The sequence below is a fragment of the Seriola dumerili genome, unplaced genomic scaffold (genome assembly GCF_002260705.1).
Source record: "Seriola dumerili isolate Sdu_G_001 unplaced genomic scaffold, Sdu_1.0 BDQW01000161.1, whole genome shotgun sequence".
NCBI classification, from domain to species: Eukaryota; Metazoa; Chordata; class Actinopteri; order Carangiformes; family Carangidae; genus Seriola; species Seriola dumerili.
In genome coordinates, this window is record NW_019174416.1 from 587090 (window position 1) to 611111 (window position 24022).

Genomic DNA, 24022 nt, shown 5'->3' on the forward strand with positions numbered 1-24022 from the left:
GACCCCGCTAAACCAAAGAGACCTATGAGAAAACTACCGCAAGTGGAAAGTTTGTTATGCTAATGTGTTGAGGGACTGCAGGGAGTAGTGTCAAGCATGAAGGGTGTATGGCTGCGGAGGATAAATAGTTAGGCTGCAGTCCCACCTCATAGCTTCAGCACTGGTGCACTGAGGCAGTGCGTGCCTGTTACTTGCCAGAGGGCGGGAAGAGCGAGTGAGGTACACAGGAGCAGTATGAACTATACCCCTCCTCCCTCTTAGTCGCTTTCTCTTTCCCTCTCCTCCCTTTGCAGTCTCTGACTTTGATGTAGCACTGCTGGTTATGCCATATTTTTCTTGGCTATTGAAACCAAATGGAAAATACAATGTAACAAAGTTCTTGTTGCTGCCCAAGTGCATAGATTTAACGTTTTATGTGACTTTAAAAGATGGAGGAACTATTTAGAGGTGACACTGGCACTCTAATTCCCCTCTAATCCCTAACTCAACACAGAGCTCTTTTGCGAATGAGAAGTCTCTTCCACACTCTATTTAATGCTCGAGGTCTCCTTTGTATGGAGGTAGTGACATCATCACCACAAGACGTGTCCATTATCAGCCACCTGATGACATGTGGGCAAGTTGAATTTGTTGTCATGGAGACAGAAACACTGCTATATATACAATGCATAACTATATCTGTCTGCAGTGCAACATCCACTGGCGGTGTAATTTTACATTCACAAAGCTCTTGCAGCATGTATTTTGCACAAATGCATAAATTCTACATCAGGTAACTTATCTCTAAGACTATAACTAATGACAAAAATCTGTTGAAGATTAACTGAAGCAAAACAACAGTAGTACCATTCTTATTAGCCTGAATTCAATCCAAGACAGACGTACAACAGTTGCTCATAATATTAACTTTACATGACTATCCAAGAGAAACATGTTTCTACCCGTTCAGTTGCTGTTTCCCATCAATGAATCACACACATATTAAGAAGTATTTGTGTTTGCACTCTCTCGACAGTGATTACTTATGTTGTCAAATTTATAATAGTCGCTGGAAAGGCATGCCATAGTAGGCGTTGGGGTCTGCAGGTGTAGTCTGCAGTCTGTGGGAGTGAATGTATCTTTGTGCACAGGGAACATTTGGGATATCATAGACTGGATGAGGATTTACAGTCATGCTGAGACCCAAAGGACCCCAACTAAGGTTCTGTTTGGACCCATGAGATCTCTTTCCAGGCAGCTGTCAGCCTTGCCGGTGGCTCCTGACAGCAGTGGGACTGTAACACTGGATCCAACGCAGGGGAGACAAAGTCATCTGCCAGGGTTTACGTGACACTGCCAATGGAAAGATGGAGTGTTTAAAATACATCAGTGGAAAGACCTTCAATGAAAGCAGCTTTCCCCTACTGATAAAAGGAGCTTTTGAGAAAAAAATCTTACACAAATGGGATTAACCAGATTACTCATTCATTTCTAGCATTTCTGAGCCAACGTCAGTCAATTAGAGACAACTAATGTCAAGTTTTCATTAGGAATTATATTAAATGAATTGTAACAATAACAATCAAACAAACAATGAAACCCTTTCATCCTTACGCATTTTTTAGCTATAGCAGTCTGGCAATGTAGCTTGGTCCATCACTTCCATCTTGACTGACATATCTCAACAACTATTTAATAGATTGTCATGTAATTCATGGTGCCCAGAGGATGAATCTCACTGATTTTGCTGATTCGCTGATTTTTCATCATTGCCATCAGCACGAATACATTTTGACTTATCAAGTGAGACATTTGAGCATCCAGGAAATGAGATGGCACAAAATGTTGTCCAGATATTAGGTTCCTGGATGATGAATCCTAAAGGCACTACCCCCAAATGACTTAGTTATCCCCTGACTTTTCATCAACACCACAGTTAGAATGAGATTTTTGGTTTTAAGTAAAATATCCGACATCTATCTCGCCATGAAATTAATTTTCCTCTGGATGAATTGTAATAATTGTAATTGTAATAACCTTTTATCATGACCAACCACTGCAAAACTACAACACACTACTAACACACTTAACTAGCATGTTAGCTAGTTTAAGAATGCATCTTAATATTTACCATGTTCATGAACATGGTAAATATTACACCAGCTTATGTTATGAGCATGTCGATGTTAGCATTTACAGTAGCTCAGAGCACTGATGTCTAAATAAAGCCTCACAGAGCTGTTAGCATGGCTGTATCCTTTTAGTTTTGTTTGATTTCGCCACCTCTTACTTTTTCCCTACCCATCTACCTGAGTGCACTCTTTTTTCCAGAGAAGAAAAAAGTCTCAGAATTCAGAAACTAACCACGTTGCTGTTTACATTGGCAACAGACAGGTTTTTGTTAGTATTAATTTGTATTATCACAACTGATTACACCATGTCAACCCTCAGGCGCGAGGCATTATTGTACAAATTAGGATGACATTTCTTTACAATATAAGTAACAACTTGCAAGACACATGGTTTATGTATCATTTTCTATTTCTATAAGCAATGTCAGCTAATGAAGTGCTTCTACTGGCATAGGCAATGATTTGAAATGGCACATGTGCCTTGTTTGTACGGTTGCCTGTCTGCCTGCCTGCCTGCCTGCCTGCCTGTCTGCCTGTCTGCCTACACTTCAAAGGCATGTATGTATCAGCTACAGCGACCGGTCCAGGTTTCTTGGGGGTGCAGACAAGGTCAACAACATGTGCTATGACTACCAACCAGCCCCCTGCGGCTCCAGACTGCATCTGTTACATTCCTCGCAAAACAGAACGAAACCCGGTCACCCCGTTTGTTTTGGTAACCCGGAGCATGAAAACACATTAGTGCCTACATCAGGGGGCTTTAAATGCAAAGGTTGGGATTCTTTAATGTGGTTTACAACTCGGTGACTGTGCCACCTTTGGCTGCCTTCTCTCACTGTGCTGGGAGCTCTGAGTGCATTATTAATCAGTAAGCCCCTTTCCTTATATACACTTTCAATTTACTACTTAAGCCTGAATCTTTCTTTGTCAGCAAAGCACCCCCCCCCACACACACACATACACACACATTCACATATCTTCTTAATCTCCTTTACCTATGCTTTGTTTACCCTCCTGTCTTCTCCTCGCTCTCATCACTCCTGAGCCATCTCGTCTTTTTCACCATCTTTCTCCCGCCCACATTCATCTCTCTCTGTTCTATTTATTCCACTCTCGCAGTCTGCCTCTCTGACTCTCTGCCCCTGTGTGTTAAACTGGAGCATGGAAACAGATTCCCTTAAGTACCTGCTCTGGAATCTCCTCCACGATGATAACTCCAGACCCTTTCCATGCAGAACTGGGAAAGCAGTCAACCCAAACTCGAAATTTTCAGAGGGGGAAAGAAAAAAACAAGCCATTAAAGTGTTTTTGCAACCTTTGAAATGTAAATTATTGTCATTGATGGTGTCACCTCTTCACTCAAGGTATTCGTCAGAATATTTATGAGCATGTAATCTTGGAAAGCATTCATTTGTGTATGGTTCAAATGGGGTGCTCATAAATTACTGTAAGCTGCCGTAGCAGGAGACAGATGAGTTGTTGTCACCCAGATTTTCTTTATGCCACATTACTGCTCTGTCAGAGCTTGGTTCTTCGCATGATCTGGCTCTGATAGAGTTACACACATCTGGTCACAGAGTTTTTTATTGCCGACACTTGAGTTCATCTCTGTCTTCTCACCAGCCATGGCCATGTCCCCAGGTGAGTGTGAACACCGCAACATGGCAAATTAAAGGACAGGTAGAGAATAAGATTTGTTGAATATTACCAAATGCCACCTGGATTTTTCATTATTGCCTTTCCTACAGTAGGTGATAAGTATTTAAAGTTTATTTATGCTTAAATAGTTTCACATCATTAATCCTGAGAGCAACTGACTGATATATAGAGGTCATTATGTGTGTGTATATAGGCACAGTGGTTTGTATTCATGAGGATGAGTGACAGACACCCACAGCAGAAGAAGACTGATTTGGTCCCATGTGAAGCAGACGTGGTTGCGTCAGTAGGACTGGATCATCAGAACTCAATGAGGCCTTCCACTGTCTACCTCAGTCTATTCCCCGCTGCGCCACCATTGAGTAATCTGTTTTCTGAGGCAGTATGGGAAAAAGGGATGTTCACATATTTGTGCTCTGGTTATTGCTGTTATGTGTTCTCGCTGCCTACTCTATCTCAACCAAGTTTGATACAGGGGGGTGGGGGGGGGGGTATATTTTTACTTTTTTTCCTTCACTTACTTGAATTCATAACCTGCAGCAAAACATCCTACAGGGGGGTTGTACTCATCGGTGTTTCCTTGTTTGTGGTGTTATGTATGTTGTGTCTGTGTTTCATGGAAAGAGTGTACCGCCACAGATGAGCGTCCTTGGGGGACACTGGGGGCTGGAGTACAATACAAAGCAAACAGCATCTAAACCTGTGAGATGATAGACTTTCCAGCTGCCATCTGTGTCCAGTCTTTCTTTTACCCAGCCTCTGTTTGTGTCTCACCAGCGGCACTTAACAACCACTTCCTTTTCACTCAGTCAAATAAAACATATTGATACAGCCAATCGTATTTGTGGAAAGTTAACCTGGGGTGATGAAAATGAGTTTAAGTGAGAGGATTGCCTTTTTGTTCTCACTGTCTCTGATTAGAAAAGGGTTATCTCCAGATCAGATTTTCCATAAGGTATTTTCAGTGGCAGAGAGGTGGTTAAGTTTAGACAGAGCACAGGCAGTGTTTCAGCTTTCAAAGGGGCTCTTGAAGGCGACAAAGCTGCTACAATTGCCCTTTGATGTTCTGCACCAAATATTATCATGCGGTTAGACACAATGTAGTACTTTATCACTTGGCGAAAAGCAATTAATCTGTTTGATGACAAGCACAGAGATCAAGAACAATGATAGCGATGAAACACGTTTTCAGTTCAGATCCTGTCGGTATCATGGCAATGAAAATAGCTCTGTGCAGGTTTTCAAGGGAGCTTATGATACAGAAATCGCCCACAAGTGCATGACACGCACACGGTGTAATGAAATGCCTTTATTAAAAAAAAATTCCATGATTGTTGAAGACACACAGGTCTCCACCCTTGAGCAGATTTATTTTCACACATGCTGGGTGAGGTGTCTGCAATTCCTCCCCGCCCTGTCATTGTTTGTTCTGCTGTTAAGTGTGAATATGAGCAGAAGCCAGGCAGAAATATATAGTCTTGTTTAAGGACTTCTCCTGCTCCACTGAGTGCCGTTTGCTGATGTCACACTAACTCAACAGCTCTCCAGACGTCTGTAGTCCGACGTGTCCATCGTTGGGGTGAGAACCAGACCTCGCGGCTCAACATTTGGCGGTATGACGTAAAAATCCAGAAATGACATGCATTATTCTCCCCGGTTCCAACATCACTTATTCATACATGCATAATGCACCAAAACAAGTTTCTAGACATTTCTCAGTGCAATGCATTGGTGTTAATAGGTTAATCGTAGAATGCATTAAGTCTTTTTCTGTGTTGTGTTAAGCTAAATTGCAAATGGCGTGTGTGACTATGTTCTGTGAAGTCATAGCTGTGTTTTCTTGTGCTGGTCTGTCTCTCTAATTACTGCTGTGCTCATGTCTGATTTTTGCACACATACCTTTTCTCTAAAAGCGGGCAACTCAGTACAGTGACTCTTTGATCACCTGGACACACACCAATGACAATATGTTACGACGAATGCAGACTTTCCAATATGTGCTCCATATTGACTTCAAACGGATGTACACATGATGAATTCCCTGTCCAGACACTGAAGCATGCAGGGAATGAAATGGAAATCCTATCAAACTCAATACTGCATCATCTTGCGGTGTTACAAAAAAACATAGAGACAGACGTACAGTCTGCAAACACGCAAAACAAGTAATACCTTCCCCTTCCTCACACACATAACACATATGAACCCCGTTGCTCACACACACACACACACACACACACACACACACACACACACACACATACACACACACACACACACGCCTCCCAAATGAATCACCCTCCCAAGTGCTTAGCATCATCAGCATTCCCTGAATCAGCCGTGACTGCAGAGCACAACTGCATGACATGAGAGTCTCAGGGGTCAAATGAAATGCACACTCAAAGTGCCACTTCATCTTCAAGGCATAACAGTGAGCAGCAGCTCAAGTGCAAACTCAAATAATGCCGGATTGTGTCAGCCATTGTGCTCCTCTCGCCAGTTAAAAAAGCTTGCATGGTGGTACATTGTAAGCCCAGACCCTTTTTGCACTTTTCTGCAGCCACGCATGACTTCTCCCCAAACGGGCTCTCCTCCAGCCCCTACTGTCTGTTTATGTAGACTACCACCAGGGCGGCATGGAATGCACCTCCAACACACTCCGCTCACACACATCTCTGAGACGAGGAGTCTGCCTCAACCTGCTGATATGGGCTGTTTGTGTTTTACTTTTACACGGGGCTAAATGTTTTGATTAAAAGGCCGTTACTATTTTGCTAGTCACAATGGCTTTGTAGTGGAGGGGTTTGCGGCCGTGCTGATGGACGGACGGCCGCTCCCTGCCTCCAGTGAGCGGTTGAATGAGAGAGGAGCTGTCATCACCCGGCTGCCGACACTGTTGCCTGAAGAGAGAGGAAGGCGGGGGGGGCGGCAAAGAGAGTAGGATTTGGATGGAGAGCAAGTGACAGACAATGTGTGGAAGTGGGAGAAGATGTCAGGGAAATGAGTAGGCCTACAGAGAGAGGGGAGAGAACATGTGTGATGGAAGAGAGGAGGTCAGTATTGGGTGCAGCTCACCTCACACCCCTATCCCAGAAGGCGCTGCAGAGAGGGAGTTTGCATTACGTAAAGGGAGGGAGAAGGGGGGTGGGGGGTGGGGGGGGCAGGTGGTACTATGAAGCACACAAAGCCTCCCTACGCAGCCTGTGATCAACAGTCCTGTTGGGCTGTTAGAGTCCACGGTTAAATGCTCCAGTGACTCTGGGGTCCCATGACATGATGAAAAGTTTCACAGCATTCAGTAATGGGGAGACTATTACACTAGTTTCTACGCATTGTGTTGGACGGCCACGTCAGAGGATGACGGCATGCCATAAATCTTCAGAACAAAAGGAGTAAACTGGGGGAGCAGCATCTCTCTGAAGGGTTGGAGGAGAAATTAATGTGGTATATTAAAGATGAGAGTTCCTAACCAGAAATCAGTGCTGATAGTGACATCAGCTATGTTTGTCTTCCCGGAATAAGATCGCTTTCTCAGTTTTTTTTATGTTTTACAAAGATAACTGTGAGCCATAAAAACACAAGTCTATGTTCAGACAAATCTAATTAGAAGTCTAATTGGATACAATGGTGTTGAAACAAACTGCCATGTACCCTCAGTTTCCTTTGATGCAGATATGCAAACCTACATAGTGGGATGAACACTGCTAATTTGTTGGCATGCAGCTAACAGTTTACTTGAGCCATATTCATGTTCAAATTTGAAATTGTTTAGAGAGCAATCCCTTGTAAGCTGCTCAGATGAAAGTGTCTGTCGTAGAAGGGCTGAAAGTCACTGGTATTAAAACAGTCTCACAGCACCTCCCATTGGTGACTCCTGCTCAGTGCATACAAAATGCCTTATAGTTCATTTTAAGTGAACACAGAAACAGACTATGGCAGGTGAGCATAAGGTGTTGCAAAAATGTTTAAACTGATTCTAGGTTTGTCACTATATGATCCAAACGAAATAATCAAATGTTGTGTCATGTTATAAGAGTTAAAATTATTATTTGAGAGGTGTGGAGTGGGATGAGAGTTCAGGGACCACAAGCCAGCTCGCCTGAAACCATCCGTGAGAACCTTCTTTCTCACTCCCACCAGTTCAGTTTCAACAGTAAGTCCTGTCACCAGTAAAAGTATGTGCCCTGGACTGATAGCAACTATCCAGCAGAGAATTGCAACTAGAGAAAGGAGAATCATCCGCAGCTCAGTAAGAAGAAGAGGCTGTTCATCTCCAGCAGAGTGAGAGAGCTGACTGAGTGAGCATCTGGAGACACCACACTCTTGTACGTAAAATGTTAACACAGAGGCACTGAGCAGCAAGAAAACACAGTAAACTGTTTTTCTTGGTGAGTCTCGGGCTTTTCAGTATGCAGCAGCACATTGTCATCAATTGTTCCTTGAGCATCATTAAGTTTGTTGTTCAGAGGAGACAGCATGAAGACAGGCGAGAGGCCAACAGGATAAACAGACTTTTGAAAAGGCTGGATGTCACAGGGCTGAACCTGACACCCTGGAGACAGTAACACACACATTCCATTACCTTCCCTGTAATGAGCTAATGCATGAAGCACCTACAGGTTCCACCTCGGACCTCGAAGGTGTGATAAGAAGCCATTGTGCAAATATCAATCACAGCTTTGGTACTTTCTGACCAAATGGCCTCAAACTGAGGCAGCCAGGGAAAGCTGAAACAGCATACTGATACCGCTGACACAAAGCCAGCAACCTATGCTTTGGAATCTACTGCAGGATATGACTCTCCTTCATATACAGCGTGTGGCACCTGGTCACCTATTAATGTAAAAAGAAGTTAGAAGAACATTTTTGCATATTGTGCAGCAGACATTTCCTTTTTTTTTCTTTTTACCAATACATTGGTGTTAAACAACTCTTCTTTAATAATCGACAAATGTCACTGTATTTGTCTTCATCTTGCTGTCAGTGACACTACTGCTGTTGATTTACATATCTTTACTGGAATACAGATTATCCACAAAATGTACTGTACATAACATGTCCAAGTACTGCATTTTTCGTGTGTAGCAATTATTTTCTCTTTCTTTCATTATATTTTCCTCTCATGTATCAAATTAGTTTGTTGCAGCAATGCCTACACTATAATGACCCCATTGTATCATTAAAGTTTAATTGAATCCACTCAAATCTGAAAGTTTTGCCAGCTTGCTGTGTAAACTGGAGAGGGCCGTGATGAAAGTCAGTGCAAAATTATCACATTAAGCTTAAATACAAAACAACCCGAGATGATGTAATTCACTGAGCGAGAGGGTGAACATGATTCTTTATGTTAAAAAAGCTTATTAACTGCAGGAGAATTCGGGACTCACTTTCAAAGAATTCTGATCCAATTTAGCTCTTGGGAGGTCAAAACAATCAGGCGATTTCTTGTTTGTGTGCGTGCGGCCTGCAGAGGTTTTGCAGAGAGAAATCCAGCTGGTCGTGTAACCTATAAATCAAGCACACAGGAGTAAACAAGAGCACTTAATTGAAAAAGTACTGTGTTAAAGTTAAATCAATCCCTGGTTCAGATCTAATTGGCAACCCATGTTGCTCTCATTTATTGTCAGCTGTCTACTGTCCACTATCTCCTAAAGAAAAAAATGTCCCCACTCTGAGATTCTGATATCATAGAGCCTGACTAATATTATAGGTGTAACTTTACGTGCCAGAGAATAAGTAACAAGAAACTGCAGTATAGACATTCCAAAGATGTACTTATGGGGATTTAGAAACACTGTTGGAGTTGCATTTTGTCCATCAGAGAGAAGTTATAAGTTTGTTTTTCAACTGTAAAATATCTTAGCTTAGTACAGTACATGCATTGGTCACTTATTTGATATTAATTATTAATTCTGTTCTATTTAAGTGCCAGCAAACTGAATTCAACCATCATTAATCTGGGAACTTTACAATTAGACTACCCTTATAAAGGATTTATAAATGGTTTATAATTAGGTTATAAATTCAGTTGTTAACACTTTATAAATAATAAATAAACAATTATAAACAAGTTATAACAAGGTTTTAATACATTGATGCAGGTTCACTATTTGGCAAGATCAAGTTTCATGCTTGCTACTCATTAATCTTACTAATGACTTACTAACATTCATAACTGCTAAAAGGGCTCCCTATTGTAAAGTGTGTCACTATAAGACTCCCCTCTACCAGTTATAAATACTAGTAACTCATTAATAAATGATGATTGGTTTTACACTTTACAATAAGGCTCCTTTTACGAGTTATGAATAGTAATAAGTCATAAATAAGATTAATGAGTAGCGAGCATTATTGATCTTCTTATGATTTGCACGTGCTTTATCTTGTGCTTTATCTTCTGTGACATGCAAAAATCTCGTGTGGAAAATACCTCATATATTGAGTGTCTTCTCTTAGAATATGTTGTCTATGTAGCTTTTTTTTTAAATTATATTTCTTTATATATTTCTGAGGGGAAGTAACAGGATCAATAATGGAAGGTCCAGGACTTAGTTGCTAAATGTATTATACTGTTGTCAGTAAACCAAACTGGATTTGGGGGGTTGATGGGAGTTCATGCTTTGCTTTGGTTATGACACAGCAGCTGCTGCTTCCCTTAAACCCAGGCCTAAATGAACCCACTACATTAAAAGTTCTATTATGTTTCATACTGTGATAAAAAAAATTATTATCTCAGATAGCGAACCATAACGACGGTGCTCTGGTTGCTGTAGTGCGGTGAATCGCTCCCCGATGCCACTGATGGATAAATCCAGGAATGGTAGTCGATCGCAGACACGGGCAGCGGTTAGATGGAACATGGCTCTCTCCAGAGGTTTGAGGTGCTGTCAAAGGGTTTTCTCCTGGATACCTGTGCTTATTATAACCTCCGTGGTGTTGTGGTCATACTACGCCTACGTCTTTGAGCTATGTCTTTGTAAGTACGACAAACTGTGGTCCTTTGTTGTGATTTTGACCGTTTAAAGTGTAGACATCGCAGATTGCCGCACAGCAGTGTTGACAAAAATAACGATATAGACAGAGCAGGAGCTAGCAAAGCAGGCGGAAGTGGTGTAGGGTGTGTGCTTTTATTTAACTGACGAAAAAGGTAGCTTTTAAAAAGTGACTCGTAATTTCATTTCTCATTGACGGTAAGAGGTCAGTACTATCTGTTTATTCATAGAAATACTGACTGTTGTTATGCCTCTGAGGTACAACCTGTCAACCTGGCTAGTCGTGTTAGCCAGTAAATGCTGTTCCTCTTTTGAATAATCAAACTGTTGTTAGTACAAACAGATAGCTACACTGTTTATTTGTCTTTAGCATCCGGCTTGTGTTTTTATGCTATTTTCATGTGTTTTTTTACAGTTACACTCACCAACACATTGGAAAAAGGTGAGTTATCCACTCATGTTTGTGCTACAAGCACGGTGCCCCGCTTAACATTAAATTAACTTTTATGCCATCGTTCTTTTCGTGTGTATTATTGTGACTGGTGTTTTGTGCTTTCAGTGGTCTATCTACTAGTATTTCATGTTTGCTTTGTGATGTTCTCCTGGACCTACTGGAAGTCCATCTTTACCCCTGCTGCATCACCATGCAAAAAGGTATCTTGAACACAAAGCGTGAACGTAAATTTATTTACTTGTTGTATTATGAGTAAAGTTTTTAATATAAATGTGTTGTCGATCATGCTGCGTGTTTATTGCTCTAGTTTCAGCTGTCATACTCAGACAAGCAAAGATACGAGATGGAGGAGAGGCCAGATGCCCAGAAACAAATCCTGGTTGAGATTGCAAAGAAACTGCCCATCTTCACTCGAGCTCAATCTGGAGGTAGATTTCTGTGAAGTAATTCATATTTTCCTTCATATGGTAGCTGTTATTCACTTACTTGCCATATCTCCAAACCACTGGGGTAACAAGGCAGGTACATTAGCCACAGTCCGTCATCTCACACATAATCTGTGCGTTGAAAGCAAGTAGGAACGGGCAATTAGCTTTGTGTGTGCTCCTGAGCATCCCCGTCCACAGTAATCAGCCAATGTATCTCTTTCATTAGTGCTGATTGCTAAGACTAAGTTCAAGGCTGCAGGAAGTAAGTGAAGGGTAAGCTCAGCTCAAATGTCGTTCATTCAACTGGCCATCCTCTTGTCTCCAGCTATCAGGTTCTGTGACCGCTGCCAGGTACTGAAGCCTGACCGCTGTCACCACTGCTCAGTTTGTGAAACGTAAGTCACCCTTTCCTCCCCAGTCCATTCATCTAGAGAGATTGCCCTAGGCAAGGAGATATTTGTTGGCCAGGGGCTGTTGTGATAATTAGAAGGTGTTGCTTTGTTGGCACACTGTCTCTTAATATCCTAATGATCAATCAGAACAACGGTTTATCAAAAGGAATGAGCAGACCCCTGTAAGAATACAGGTAAGGATGGATGTAATAAAAACAGGAAGTCAAGAGTTTTATCGTGTGCAAAATCATATTAAGGTATTTACTGCTTCGATAGTTGCTGTGTTGTCAAAATGATATGTAGAAAAAAATGGCCTTTTTATGTTTTTCTTTTAAAGATGTGTGTTGAAGATGGACCATCACTGTCCCTGGTAAGTTGACTTGCCTGTATTTCCTTGTGAGAATAATTTCATTAATTGATTTTGTTCTGACACCAGAACTTCTTTTTCTTTAAGGGTGAACAACTGTGTGGGCTTTTCCAACTACAAGTTTTTTCTGCTTTTCCTCTCCTACTCCATGCTGTACTGTGTATTTATTGCAGCAACAGTCTTTCAGTATTTCCTCAAATTCTGGGTGGTGAGTGTCATTTGTCTAAATTATTACTCATGCTTAACATGAGATAATGCAGTCATATGACAAGTTTGAGTTGTAGATATTCAGCACAAAGGCACTTGCACAAGAACAGAGAACTAAATCCTTTGTCATAAATTATGCCTTTTTAAAGCCCATCATTTTTCTCAAGTTTCTTGTTCTCCTGTTTCTCTCTCCCAGGGGGACTTGCCAAATAGGCCCGCAAAGTTCCATGTCCTCTTCCTTATGTTTGTGGCGCTCATGTTCTTCGTCAGTCTCATGTTCCTCTTTGGCTATCACTGTTGGTTGGTGGCCAAGAACAGATCCACTTTAGGTGAGGGTTTACATATTTATTGGAAAACTCCTTAGATTCTGCTCATTAAACTGCTTTCTCATTGCCTAAATGACAAGTGAATCATTTGCTGGAGCTCTTTTTTTGTTATGAATGTAAGCCCTTTGTAAAAGTAGATGAGGAGAGTTGAAGCATGAAAACATATTCTGACCCACATGTGTTTTTCCTTTTCTAGAGGCCTTTTCAGCTCCAGTTTTTGTCAATGGACCAGACAGAAATGGCTTTAATGTTGGCATACGCAAAAACCTGCAGCAGGTATTTGGAGAAGATCGAAGACTTTGGTTCATCCCTGTCTTCACAAGGTGAGTTTGCTGTCAAGAAACAGCGAGCTAAGATGCATAATTAGCTGATTCTCCTCCTGCTGCTCATTTTGCATTTGTTATGCACTCTTGAATTTTAGACTTAGCTCTATAAAGGAAAAACAGAATTAAAATACTGAACCACCAGAGGACATCAATACCATACAAGAAAGATGAGCATAGTAATTAAAATAATCACAGCTAATGAAGAAACTGTAGAATGAGGGATTGGATCAGTGGATGGGATTAGGTAATGGTTATGGTTCCTTAACTAGCTTCCGTCTTCTTTTGTACAATGTGCATATCAGCCAAGGGAACGGCCACTACTTCCCCTTGAAGAATCGGAGTTCTGAGTCCCAGAACCCCTTATTAGCTAATGAGGACATGTGGGAGGAGTCAGATGATGGCTCTGAAGAAGGAAGCTTAGGTGAGTCATTTTAATTTTGTCATATTTATATTTCTACACACTCGCTGTAGTTCCTAGAACACAAATGCTTTTCAGTATCTTTAAAGCTTCAGTAAATCAGTAATTTTCTGCATTGTAAATCATTTTTCTTTATTCAAGTTGAAAATGAAAAAAACAGTATTTGCAATTTCAACCAGGACAGGTGACACCTGATAAACTGGATCACATCTCTCAGAGTCTGAATGTTTAAGAGTTGAGTTTTAACCTCAGTAAATGTGGCAGTTTTAGTGTTTCACCATAATATATATTCAATCCATAACAATATGGTAAATTAGTGGCAGCAGAAAGTAAAATTTTGAATGTGAGCTGTTTGTCTTGCCTCTAAGCTTTCCATAGATGAGATGCAAGCCAATGCCTTTCTTGAGTAAGCAAGTTTTGCCAGGAATTTTTTAAAATGTTGAATCCAGAGCTGAAACAATTACACAATTAACTGATTTCTCAATCATTACAAAATTAGTCAGCATCTATTTAGATAAATTGTCAATTGTTTAAGGTATTAATCAAACAAAAAATGCAAAATAATAAATAATCAATTAACTGAAATAAAGTTTATTAGTTGATAATTGATAAAATCATTACCTGCTACGTTAGTTGAAAGTGAAATTGTCTTTGAAAGAAAGTAGTTCACTTTAACTGTGTCACAGGAGAGTGCTCACAATTAAACCATAACATGATATTGATAAAGTGAGTTTCAAACAGTTGCATACTAAAAAGGTGCAACTCTTAATGGTTCTTTTGTGCTGCTCTATGTCCTACTATGACCTCTATAATAAGTATAAAAAGTCCTGCTAATGAGGTTATTATGTTAAATGATATATTACCCAACTGGATAGTATCTTCACTTAATAAAACATGGATGACGTTGTTATTATTATCACTGCTAATCTTGCTCTAATTAATAACTGTAATTTTGGTTTCGTTGTAATCCCCTGATGTACTGTATGTACCATATTTAGAAACAACCAACCAGCCTACTGCCTTTGCCCTTACCTTTTCCTTCAGAAGCTGTTAGCTTTCAGTTTTTTTTCAATCCATTAAAAACTTCTTGAGAGACAAGACCTGCATAGCTGCCTTCCCAAAGCTCATTATGTGGTTAATCATTGTTTTTATTTGGTAATTTTCACCTCTCAAATTACTTTGCACTTTACTTGTGGTGAGGCTGTGAAGTCAAAACAAAACCAAAGATAGAAAGAGACAAATGCAATCCCTGCTTCACTTTAACTGTTCTCTCAAGCCTGACACAACAGTTTTGCCCAAACAAAGGTTTCTAGATTCCTTCACGTCTAACATAAAAATGAATACAGATAGTGTCAAATGGAGGCCTACATCTTAAAAATTGCCTTAGTTGTTGGCAAAATTATTTCTAAGCTTCAGTAGTATATTAAAATGTAAAGACTTTACCTTAATTCATTTCCACTAGTTTGTTTTCACCAGTTTTAACGACACAAGCAATTGCTACCTGAACCTAGAAATACATCAATACATGCAACTGATCTAGATCCATCCTACAACCCCAAATTTTTCATAACTCTCTCGATGTTCCATTCTTAAAGAATTCATTTAAAAACTACAACACAAACCAGTGTTTTGTGTAGAAAGTCACCTTTGTACACTTTCAGGCACCTTAAGCGGTTGGCAGGACGACACACTTTAAAAAATAATTGAGGGGTGTGATTGTGAACGTTTTGTGCTAAAGTATTCACACCAAACTGATTTGTACAGTATTTGTTCAATTCCAGTGATCGGGAGGCATTACTCTGTATAATGGCTTGCTGTGTTTGGATTCTAAACATAATATTCTGCTACCACCTGGTGGTCTTGTGCAACACAATGCTAACTACTTTATGAGCTGAATCAGTTAAAACAAAAACTCTGGGGAAAAAAAAAAAAAAAGGTTCATTTAGATGTTGAAATTTCTTTTCTTTTTTTTCATTCCAGTTGAGGACCAAGATCCGTCTGTTACAATAGAGATGGAGGAATAGTAATTTAACGTAAGGACAATTTACACTGGTACAGAGGATGTAGATTTATATTGCACACACTGTGTACCATGAGGCAAATGCATTCCAAATCATATGGATGCTCAGACAAAAAAAAATCTGAAGGGGGGCCAAATGAGTGGATTAAAGCCGGCATTTGGATTGTCATTGCCACTTTTACCCTGGCATTTTACATCATGAAAAATAGAGGAACTCACTGGATGACCAGCGACAGCATCGCCTCTTCTCTCATGGATGGACAAACAACAGTATCAGTTTGATTCGGAAAAAAAATTGTCAAATATTACCTCACATACAAAAAGGCAACTGTTATTTACCACAGCTCCTATATTTGCTTCTTGTTGTTCATCTCAAGGCACAGGCCTCTGTGGGATTATGAATTACTGTTAATTGGGAAGCTTCTGTCTGGCACTGTGCTTTTTTTTTTTTTTATATGCCTCTCTTTCAGTGTTGGGTTGAGTTTACAGTGTTGCACCTTTGAGCTTGGTCTGTGCAGGGTGGTATCTAATGTGACCTCGCACCCATAATGCCCCAGAGGTCTCTTGTAGTGATTCAGTTGTCTGGCCTCTACTGGTTTAGATCTTAGCAGCATATTTACATAATATTTTATTTTATTTTTTTCAATGAACATAAGCATATTAGAATACCTGACTTAACCTGCGCCTTATTAATATATTTATACCTGTGTTTTGGGAGTCCACTTCTCCTAAGAATGTATCCAGCATCCTGCTTGTGAGTAGATTGTGCCAATGTTTTAGGCACCTATTTACGAAAGAACCTATCATATGTTTGAACAGAGTATTTTATCATTAACTTTTGAGTTAGAATGCCATTACCAATGTCTGATCAGACTAGTGACAGCAATCAAAACTAGCATACATTTGTAGTTTTGGTTCATGTTACGTTTGATAATTAAAGATGAGAGTATCTCAGAGTATTATGGCAAACTTAATATAATGTCGATTATTTTTGAGTGGAATCCTATCCTGAATATACTCTATATCATGACTTAAATGCTGGTGGCTACAGTGCTGATTAAAATAAAAATGCACTGCTCAGTTTTGACTTTTAAGTCTGGGATGAGCATACAAAACATACTGTGATAAACATTTTTTAAATTAATTATCACAATCTTGTTTTCTACCATATCATCCATCCCTATTAAGATAACACTGCTGTGTGGATGCAAAGTGATAAGAAAGTGAAAATAGCTTTCATCATAGGCACAAAATCATGTATAGGAGAGGACATAGGTTTTTCTATGTCTGTTTTTTTTTTTTTTTTTCATTTTCAATCTTTTTACACATGCAGATAACTATATACATGAATATATATACTATACATACTATACATGTATATACAGTATATGTATATGAATAATGACTGATCCTCATCCACTGGTTGGTAGAGTTCAGTGGTCTTCTGCAATACGATATTCAGATTTTTTACTACCTGTGTTTATGTATTTTGAAATTGTGAATACCATTGAAACAGATTCTCCTTATCAAGGGTGTTTGGTTTATGGACTTGTGTATTTAGCCAGTGTACTTGATTGAAAACCATTTCCGTCATTGAGTTTATCCATTTATCCATCATGAGTAAAATGTTAGGCCTTTATCAAACCTCTATGCTGTATGATCTTGACACTTTAACTTGCTTCATCAGATCTGTTTTTCTAATGAGTTGGGTAAGCCAAATCAAATGCTGCTCATATCTGAGAAATACATCAAGTCATTTATTGATTGAAACTGTGTTGTTTTTATCTTAGGTATGATTCGGTGTTTGAAAGCATGTATAAAACATTAGGAAAGATGTGGATGTTGAGTGTTTCATGTCGTCTTGTGTCTATTTATTGTTATAATGTTCAGCTTTTTTCCTGTGTATTGAGTTTACTGATTCATAACTGCTGCAGGCGGTGTCTGTTTATTTTGCTCCATCAAGTGACACTTAAACTATTGAAGCAATGTGCTTTTATCAAATAGTAGGATATTTATAAAATGAGAAGATGACAAATTATACCCATTTTGCAAACAGGAAACAGGAGTTCAGCATTGCTAGAGCATATATGGTCCCTTTTGAACTGTCTTTGAAGTATGTGATTGTGGCGCTTCCCTTTTTCAAACGCCTCTGAACCACCAAAAAAACTGACACTGTTTCATTTGCTGTTCTGTCTGTTAACAAATATAAATTCTTTATTGATTCATCAGTTGTTGTAACATGCAAAATAAAATGCTCCATGTTGAACTCTTTATGTGGTTCAGTGTTGTTTTCTTGTATTCGCAGAAAAAAAGCATTACTACAATTAAGATTATTAATTTTGTATCATTCTAGGAACTATGGAGATAATATTGCAGTATTTATTTTGGCACAACAAGGAGAACATGAGATACATTTAAATAAACAACAAAATATACTCAAAACAGATTGCCCCATCATGTTCCTCACGTTGTCTTCTGTTTAGTCAGTGCCAAAGTACCTCTGTCCAAAATGTGTCGGAGCCACTGGGTGAACCTCTGTGGTCAAGATGGTGATATCTGGGAACTCCTGGATTATAGATTTGGCTCCTAGAAGAAAAGTAAAAGGTGTTACTTATGGGATAGAGTTTTACAGGTATTAGGAGTTGGTGAAAATGCTAGTTGAAATTAATGCATTTGTTATTTAAGAAACTGGCAGCCAAAATTAACCTTTCTATGGTTAGGTTGTCATGAAATGTGGTACAGAAATGAACTTGTCCCCAGAGGATCCTGTTTCCCTCAACTTTTTGCTGAATGCTGTACTGCATAGCCAAACATTTTCAAGTTGCCCAACATTGAAGCTCTTGACAGGCTACTTCAAAAACTTGTGACCACATTCCTGTCAGCCTTAGCTGCACTGTATTAAATGAGCCTTGCTACTTACACTACTTGAGGTTGACAAAACACTGCAAAAACAAGTTCAAACTTCATATTTACTTAAGTGTTAGAGTAAATACTCATAATGGATGGTGTGCTAATTCCTTCAGCATTACATAACATTATCCTCTCAGTATGCTAACACTGCAGTAGCCACTAGGAGGCTTTAGATAAATGGAAGTATTAAAACGCTTTTTTTGTTTGCCTTGAGGAAAGTCTATGGGGTTATTAAAATCAACAGACTTCATCCTCTTAGGAGAATTAAAGGGCTTAGAAAATGTTATGGTAACATGCCCTTCAGATTTCAATATCATGTTAAAGTGGAAATTTTGGCTCAATGATGGCAGTTAAAGAAAGGTCAAGGGCTTAAAAAAAAACATTTGAAATCCTTCTCTGGGACACCATGAATATCCACATTAAATGTCATGGAAATCTGGCCTGTAATTGATGGAGAGACAACTCCCAACGTCCACAAATTACCCCATAATTTCCAATATTATATTTAAATCCTTAAAAATTGCTATTTTTCCTACTACTATTTATATTTAAAAAAAAATTTAAATAATGAAATTTCTTAGTTCATTAATTTAACCATTGTTGGTTGAACTGCTTGGCAAAACTGATGATTCGCTGCGCCGCTCAACAGCATTGTGGTTACAAGCAGTATATTGTATAAAGACAATGATACATCAGGGACAGAAGTGGAGAGTAGACTGGGGACTAAGAGCATGGTCTGGTGGGTAAATGAAAGTAAATTGGCAATGAGCTGCACTTGCAGTGAGCTGGCTGCAGTGGTATACCGTGAGGCGTGGAGAAGAGGCTGAGGAGGATAATATGTTTGGGCTGCACTCCGTGCTCTATCAGCACCCTCACCGCTTCAATCACTGTGTTCCCTGTACCTGCAGACACAGGAAATTCAAGGTTCAACGTTTGATTCACATTCCACCTTTTACAATATCACTACATTTGCACAAATAAAAACTTTCTCACTCACCCCTTTACAATAAATCCAGTTAATTAAATATGATAAAATGCAAAACATTTCAAATTAATGGCATTACAATGTGACTATTTGCTTATAGCTGATGCATTATGTTAGCATCAGAAAAAGGTAGTGATCTTTGTGCTGATTGATCTGCCCATGAGTCTGGGAACTTGGCAGGCTTTAATTTCTGACCCTGTTGGCATGCATCAATGTAACCCTATGGTCCATCATTCTGACATAATAAAACATACTTTCAACCTGGCTTGGTTGACATCATACTTTTTTTTCAAAAACAGAGCAGAAAAATACTGCTTTTTGGCATCGGGAAACCAGAGCTATTAAGATACTATTTTTGTTGGCCCTCATTATGCTATTCAGCAGCTTGGTGGCTATCTCCCAGGCAGTGTATAATTTCCACCATGAGAGCTATAATTATCAGAACAGTGTGAATGGGCCTGTATGATGTGGAAATGCAGACTTGGTGTGAAGGTCAACGCAAGGAAGATTTCTCAGAACAAATAAATACATGGAACTGTTTTTGCATTTGCACAAACATGGGACATCTCGACATTTAAGAGCTTCTGAAGATGGTAAACTGGAGTCATCAGCAGCAGGATAAACTCTGCTTAGCCCTCTGTTACTTACTAAGGATGGGGTACATGAGCAGCACTTTTCTTCTATACACGTCTGGGGGGAACTTGGCGTAGTAGACCTTCGCCTTTTGTGTCTCTTCGTCGCTCTGGATGAGGATCTTGCCAATCCGGATGGAGCGGCAGCAGTCGCGGAGACCCTGCTCCATGGCCTCACCTGTGGGGAAACATACGGAACAAAATGGGATCAAAATTTTGTCCATTTAAATAAACGTGGTGTTTGGAGCCAGTGTTCCAGCGTTACTTTTATCATCAACACTGATTTCCAATAACCTTGCACCTACATGTGATGTGTGTACGACTAAGCCCTTTGCAGTGAGGCACACAGAAGGTCATGTCCAAACAAAAACCTGAAGGGATTCTTTTTCACCAGTTCTGTTGCAGTCCTCTAATGGTTCGTGGTGTGCTGATTGTTGTGATAAAAAATATACTTGAAAGAAAAAAATTCAAATTCATAGTTTATGATCTCGACCAAATTCAATGGGTTCTTCCCTGGCCCGTGCTCCCTTCCTCCACCAAGTTTTTGTGTAATCCTACTGACAAATAAACAAGCAAACAAACAGACACAGGTGAAAACATAACCTCCTTGGCAGAGATGATGAATAACACTTATAAAAGTCACTTAAGTGAATTAAATTTCGTATGCCTCTGAACACAAACTCTACACGTGTTGAAATGTCACCGTTACCTGGACTTACATTGAAAACGATAGGTGCAGATATTTCAACTTCCATTATAAATTGCCGATGTGTTGCCTTTAGATGTAGTATTTAAGATGCACTGTGTCGAACAGGCCTACGTTTTATATTTCAAGACCTAACATTACTGTCATAAAAGGACGTTACATTTTTGCATATGACTGTGATAACAGTCTAATTAAATTTGAAGGAGAAAGAACGAGAGTGAGTCAGTTCCACTGACTGCAGTGTCTCCACAGAACATGCTCTGCAAAGTACAGAACTGTATCAGTCTCATAACTCATGTAACATTTTTCTGATACATTATTTAGTACTCATATGATCAATCAATTTCACTGAGGGAAAAGAACTGCTGATAAAAAGAGTATAATCAAGCGTACACAATAGCCTGTCCAGATGAATAAGTACAGAACAGAATGTACAGCATCAGTGCACAGTTGGCAGAAATAGACACAAACTTTGTGCCATTATAGAAAAAAGACCCTATTTTGGTAGGTGGTTTAACTTACCACTTCTCATAATGCTGACTCCACAGTTGCCTCTTTCAAACTTGACACCTTCATACTTGTACCCTGAGGGGGAAAAAAAATGAAGAAGGAACATTTAACAAATGCAGCTGTTCTGAACACGCCCGCTCAGTTATATACTATGATGCAGTTAAAACACTAAAGGATGGAAGCCCTGCATTTATTTATGCATTTATGTTATTGTAATTGGTCTACCCTGTCCTGGTTGGTCCAGGAGGATTGCACACATTAGAGCTCAGATTCAATGTCCAACTTTTAAACCTGACCTTTGTTGTTAGAGAGACACGTCCTCACCTGTTGGCGTGGTCACAGTGCACTCTGAGTAGGGGAGCTGATTCAAGCCCTCTTCAACTACAAGCCTGATCTATTGTTGGACAAAAAAGTGATATACATTTTATAAAATGTACACAACACACTTACATTACATAGTAATGAAGTCATGATCTTACCAGTCGGTCAGCACAAAACACAAAATCTCCCCTGCTGGTTGTCCTGAAAAGATAAATATTAGCTTGATTAGATCAGTTGAAGGTTTCGGACAATACTTAGCACTGCTCTAATAACAGTGATCTCTTTCAATTTTAAATCTTTACCGCACTGTGTGGAACTGAATGGGGTCATCCCTCTCTGTGTATGGGTAAGGTAACATGAAGTAGTAAGGACACAAAACTTTTTAAGAATAAGAACATGTCCATAGACTAACCTTCTTTTGATGTTTGTGCAAGGTTTTTTTTTTTTTTTTTTTAAATTTTAGTGCTGTAGAGCGTTCATAAAATTGTGTAGTTGAAATTATTATTGATTATGACGGGGACTAAGAAAAAGACTTTAACCCCTTAAGATGCTGTTTCCTTTAATTGTCCCTTTAAGTCACTATACTCATTTTATTGCACAGTCTTAACTGTATCAATATACTGTTAATCTCTTATCAGCTTGTTCCATGTCTTCATTGAACCTATATAAAAAGCCCACACAGAGTGAAATATTAAAACCAAAGACTCTATGTTTCTTTTATGACTGCATCATTGCTTAACATGGAGATATTCTACATGTCTTGCTCAAATTTCCCTGAAATTCACCATGACATATTTGATTTGTTGTAAACTTTGCAACGTCTGCTGGAATTTAAAATTAAGGTCTGTAGGTTTGAAAAATGTTTGGCTGCATAGCATAAGTAGTAATGACTAATAAGGTGAGCATTGGCATTGATACAGATCAGATATCAGACTGGTGCATCACTACTTCACACACCAATCAAAATTAGGGCCTATTATTACCTACTACCTACTACACAGTATTTCTGATAGTTATATGAGATTAGAATTAATAATATTTTAGTCAGGATATATCTTTAATGTTGCCTTTTCATAGAGTTAAATGCTGCCTAAAAATCAAGTGATATGATTTCTTTGGCTTCTTAGACTGTTCTAGTCGAGTGAAATAAAGAGTTATTAAACTTCTGCTTGGCCATCATATTAATATCACTGAGGATATTTATTTTTTGTATTGACCATACACTCACAGATTATATTTACTATTTTATGTGAGCACTAGAGCTGAACAATATGCAAAAAAAAAAAAAAAAATCACATTGCATTATTTTGGCAGACATTACGATTGTGATGAGTCACGACAATATAAAAATGACGATGATGAGATTTTTGTTGGGTCTTGTACAAACTAGCATGTTCCCTTACGTTTGGAGAATGTGATTTGTAGGCTGAGGCACCGCTGTAGCACCACAATGCTTCATTTATTATATGTTGTGACACATTTTACCTTCATGAAAACCACTGCAGCTCCTGCGCTTTGGATAATGCACTCGGGCCATAATGTGATTTCGATAATATTTCGATTAATTGTTCAGCCCTAGTGAGCACATAACGTTTTGTCTTGAAATTGAACTGGAGGTAATGAGTTTTGAATACTGTAATAATACAAGTTTGCAACACGACCACTAGATTTGCTCCTGCGTATCGTTGTGGTCTGTATGTCAAGATGGAAGAGTGGGGACTCACTTGTCTCTGATTATAGTCTGTAATTCACGGATCTGGTCGTTCAGAGGAAGCAGTTTGAGCTGAGGGCCCAGGTTATCCTGGTTGACTGGCTGCGCGGTTGGATCACTTGGTTCAGGGCTGGTCAGCACTACAGGGACACTGCTGCTGTTGCTGTTGCTGTTGTTGTTGTTGTTTGCAAACCGTACTTGCTTCATCGGGTGCTCCTGTCCACTGACACCGTTCACATGCTGATCATGGCACAGCATCCTGACTACGAGATCAACGGGGTTTCTCTTAAAACTGTGCTAAGGCCAGACACCGTTTCTTGACCGATCGACCCACTTACTAATGATTCCACCGCTGCCTGACAAAGACGAGCAGCCTGACAACGTGTTTCTTTAGCTTCGACCCTTGTTTTGAAATGAGATTATCCGGCTCAAGCAGCTACAGGATGGGGACTGCCCATTAAGACCACATTCACAAACCTTTAGATACTCAATCACGTCGTGTTAAAATCAAACTAACGGCTGCTATTTCCTCTGGTGTTACGCAAAG

General features: G+C 39.5%; 2 protein-coding genes across 2 annotated transcripts; one reads left to right on the forward strand and one right to left on the reverse strand.

Moving 5' to 3' along the window:
* Window positions 1–10617: 10617 nt before the first annotated feature.
* Window positions 10618–17971, forward strand: zdhhc15 (zinc finger DHHC-type containing 15). Its single transcript, XM_022751981.1, has 11 exons — window positions 10618–10746; window positions 11178–11204; window positions 11322–11416; window positions 11524–11644; window positions 11970–12039; window positions 12374–12406; window positions 12491–12611; window positions 12807–12939; window positions 13133–13259; window positions 13565–13683; window positions 15661–17971. Exons 1-11 carry the CDS (start codon window positions 10629–10631, stop codon window positions 15702–15704), a joined length of 1008 nt encoding a protein of 335 aa, XP_022607702.1. The 5' UTR covers window positions 10618–10628; the 3' UTR covers window positions 15705–17971.
* Window positions 16140–23757, reverse strand: uprt (uracil phosphoribosyltransferase homolog). The gene is made up of 7 exons (XM_022751982.1): window positions 23489–23757; window positions 21923–21965; window positions 21768–21837; window positions 21456–21518; window positions 20244–20405; window positions 19414–19512; window positions 16140–18286 (listed from the first exon to the last, which is right to left on the reverse strand). The coding sequence occupies exons 1-7, from the start codon at window positions 23731–23733 to the stop codon at window positions 18180–18182; spliced, it is 789 nt and encodes a 262-aa protein (XP_022607703.1). The 5' UTR covers window positions 23734–23757; the 3' UTR covers window positions 16140–18179.
* Window positions 23758–24022: the final 265 nt, after the last annotated feature.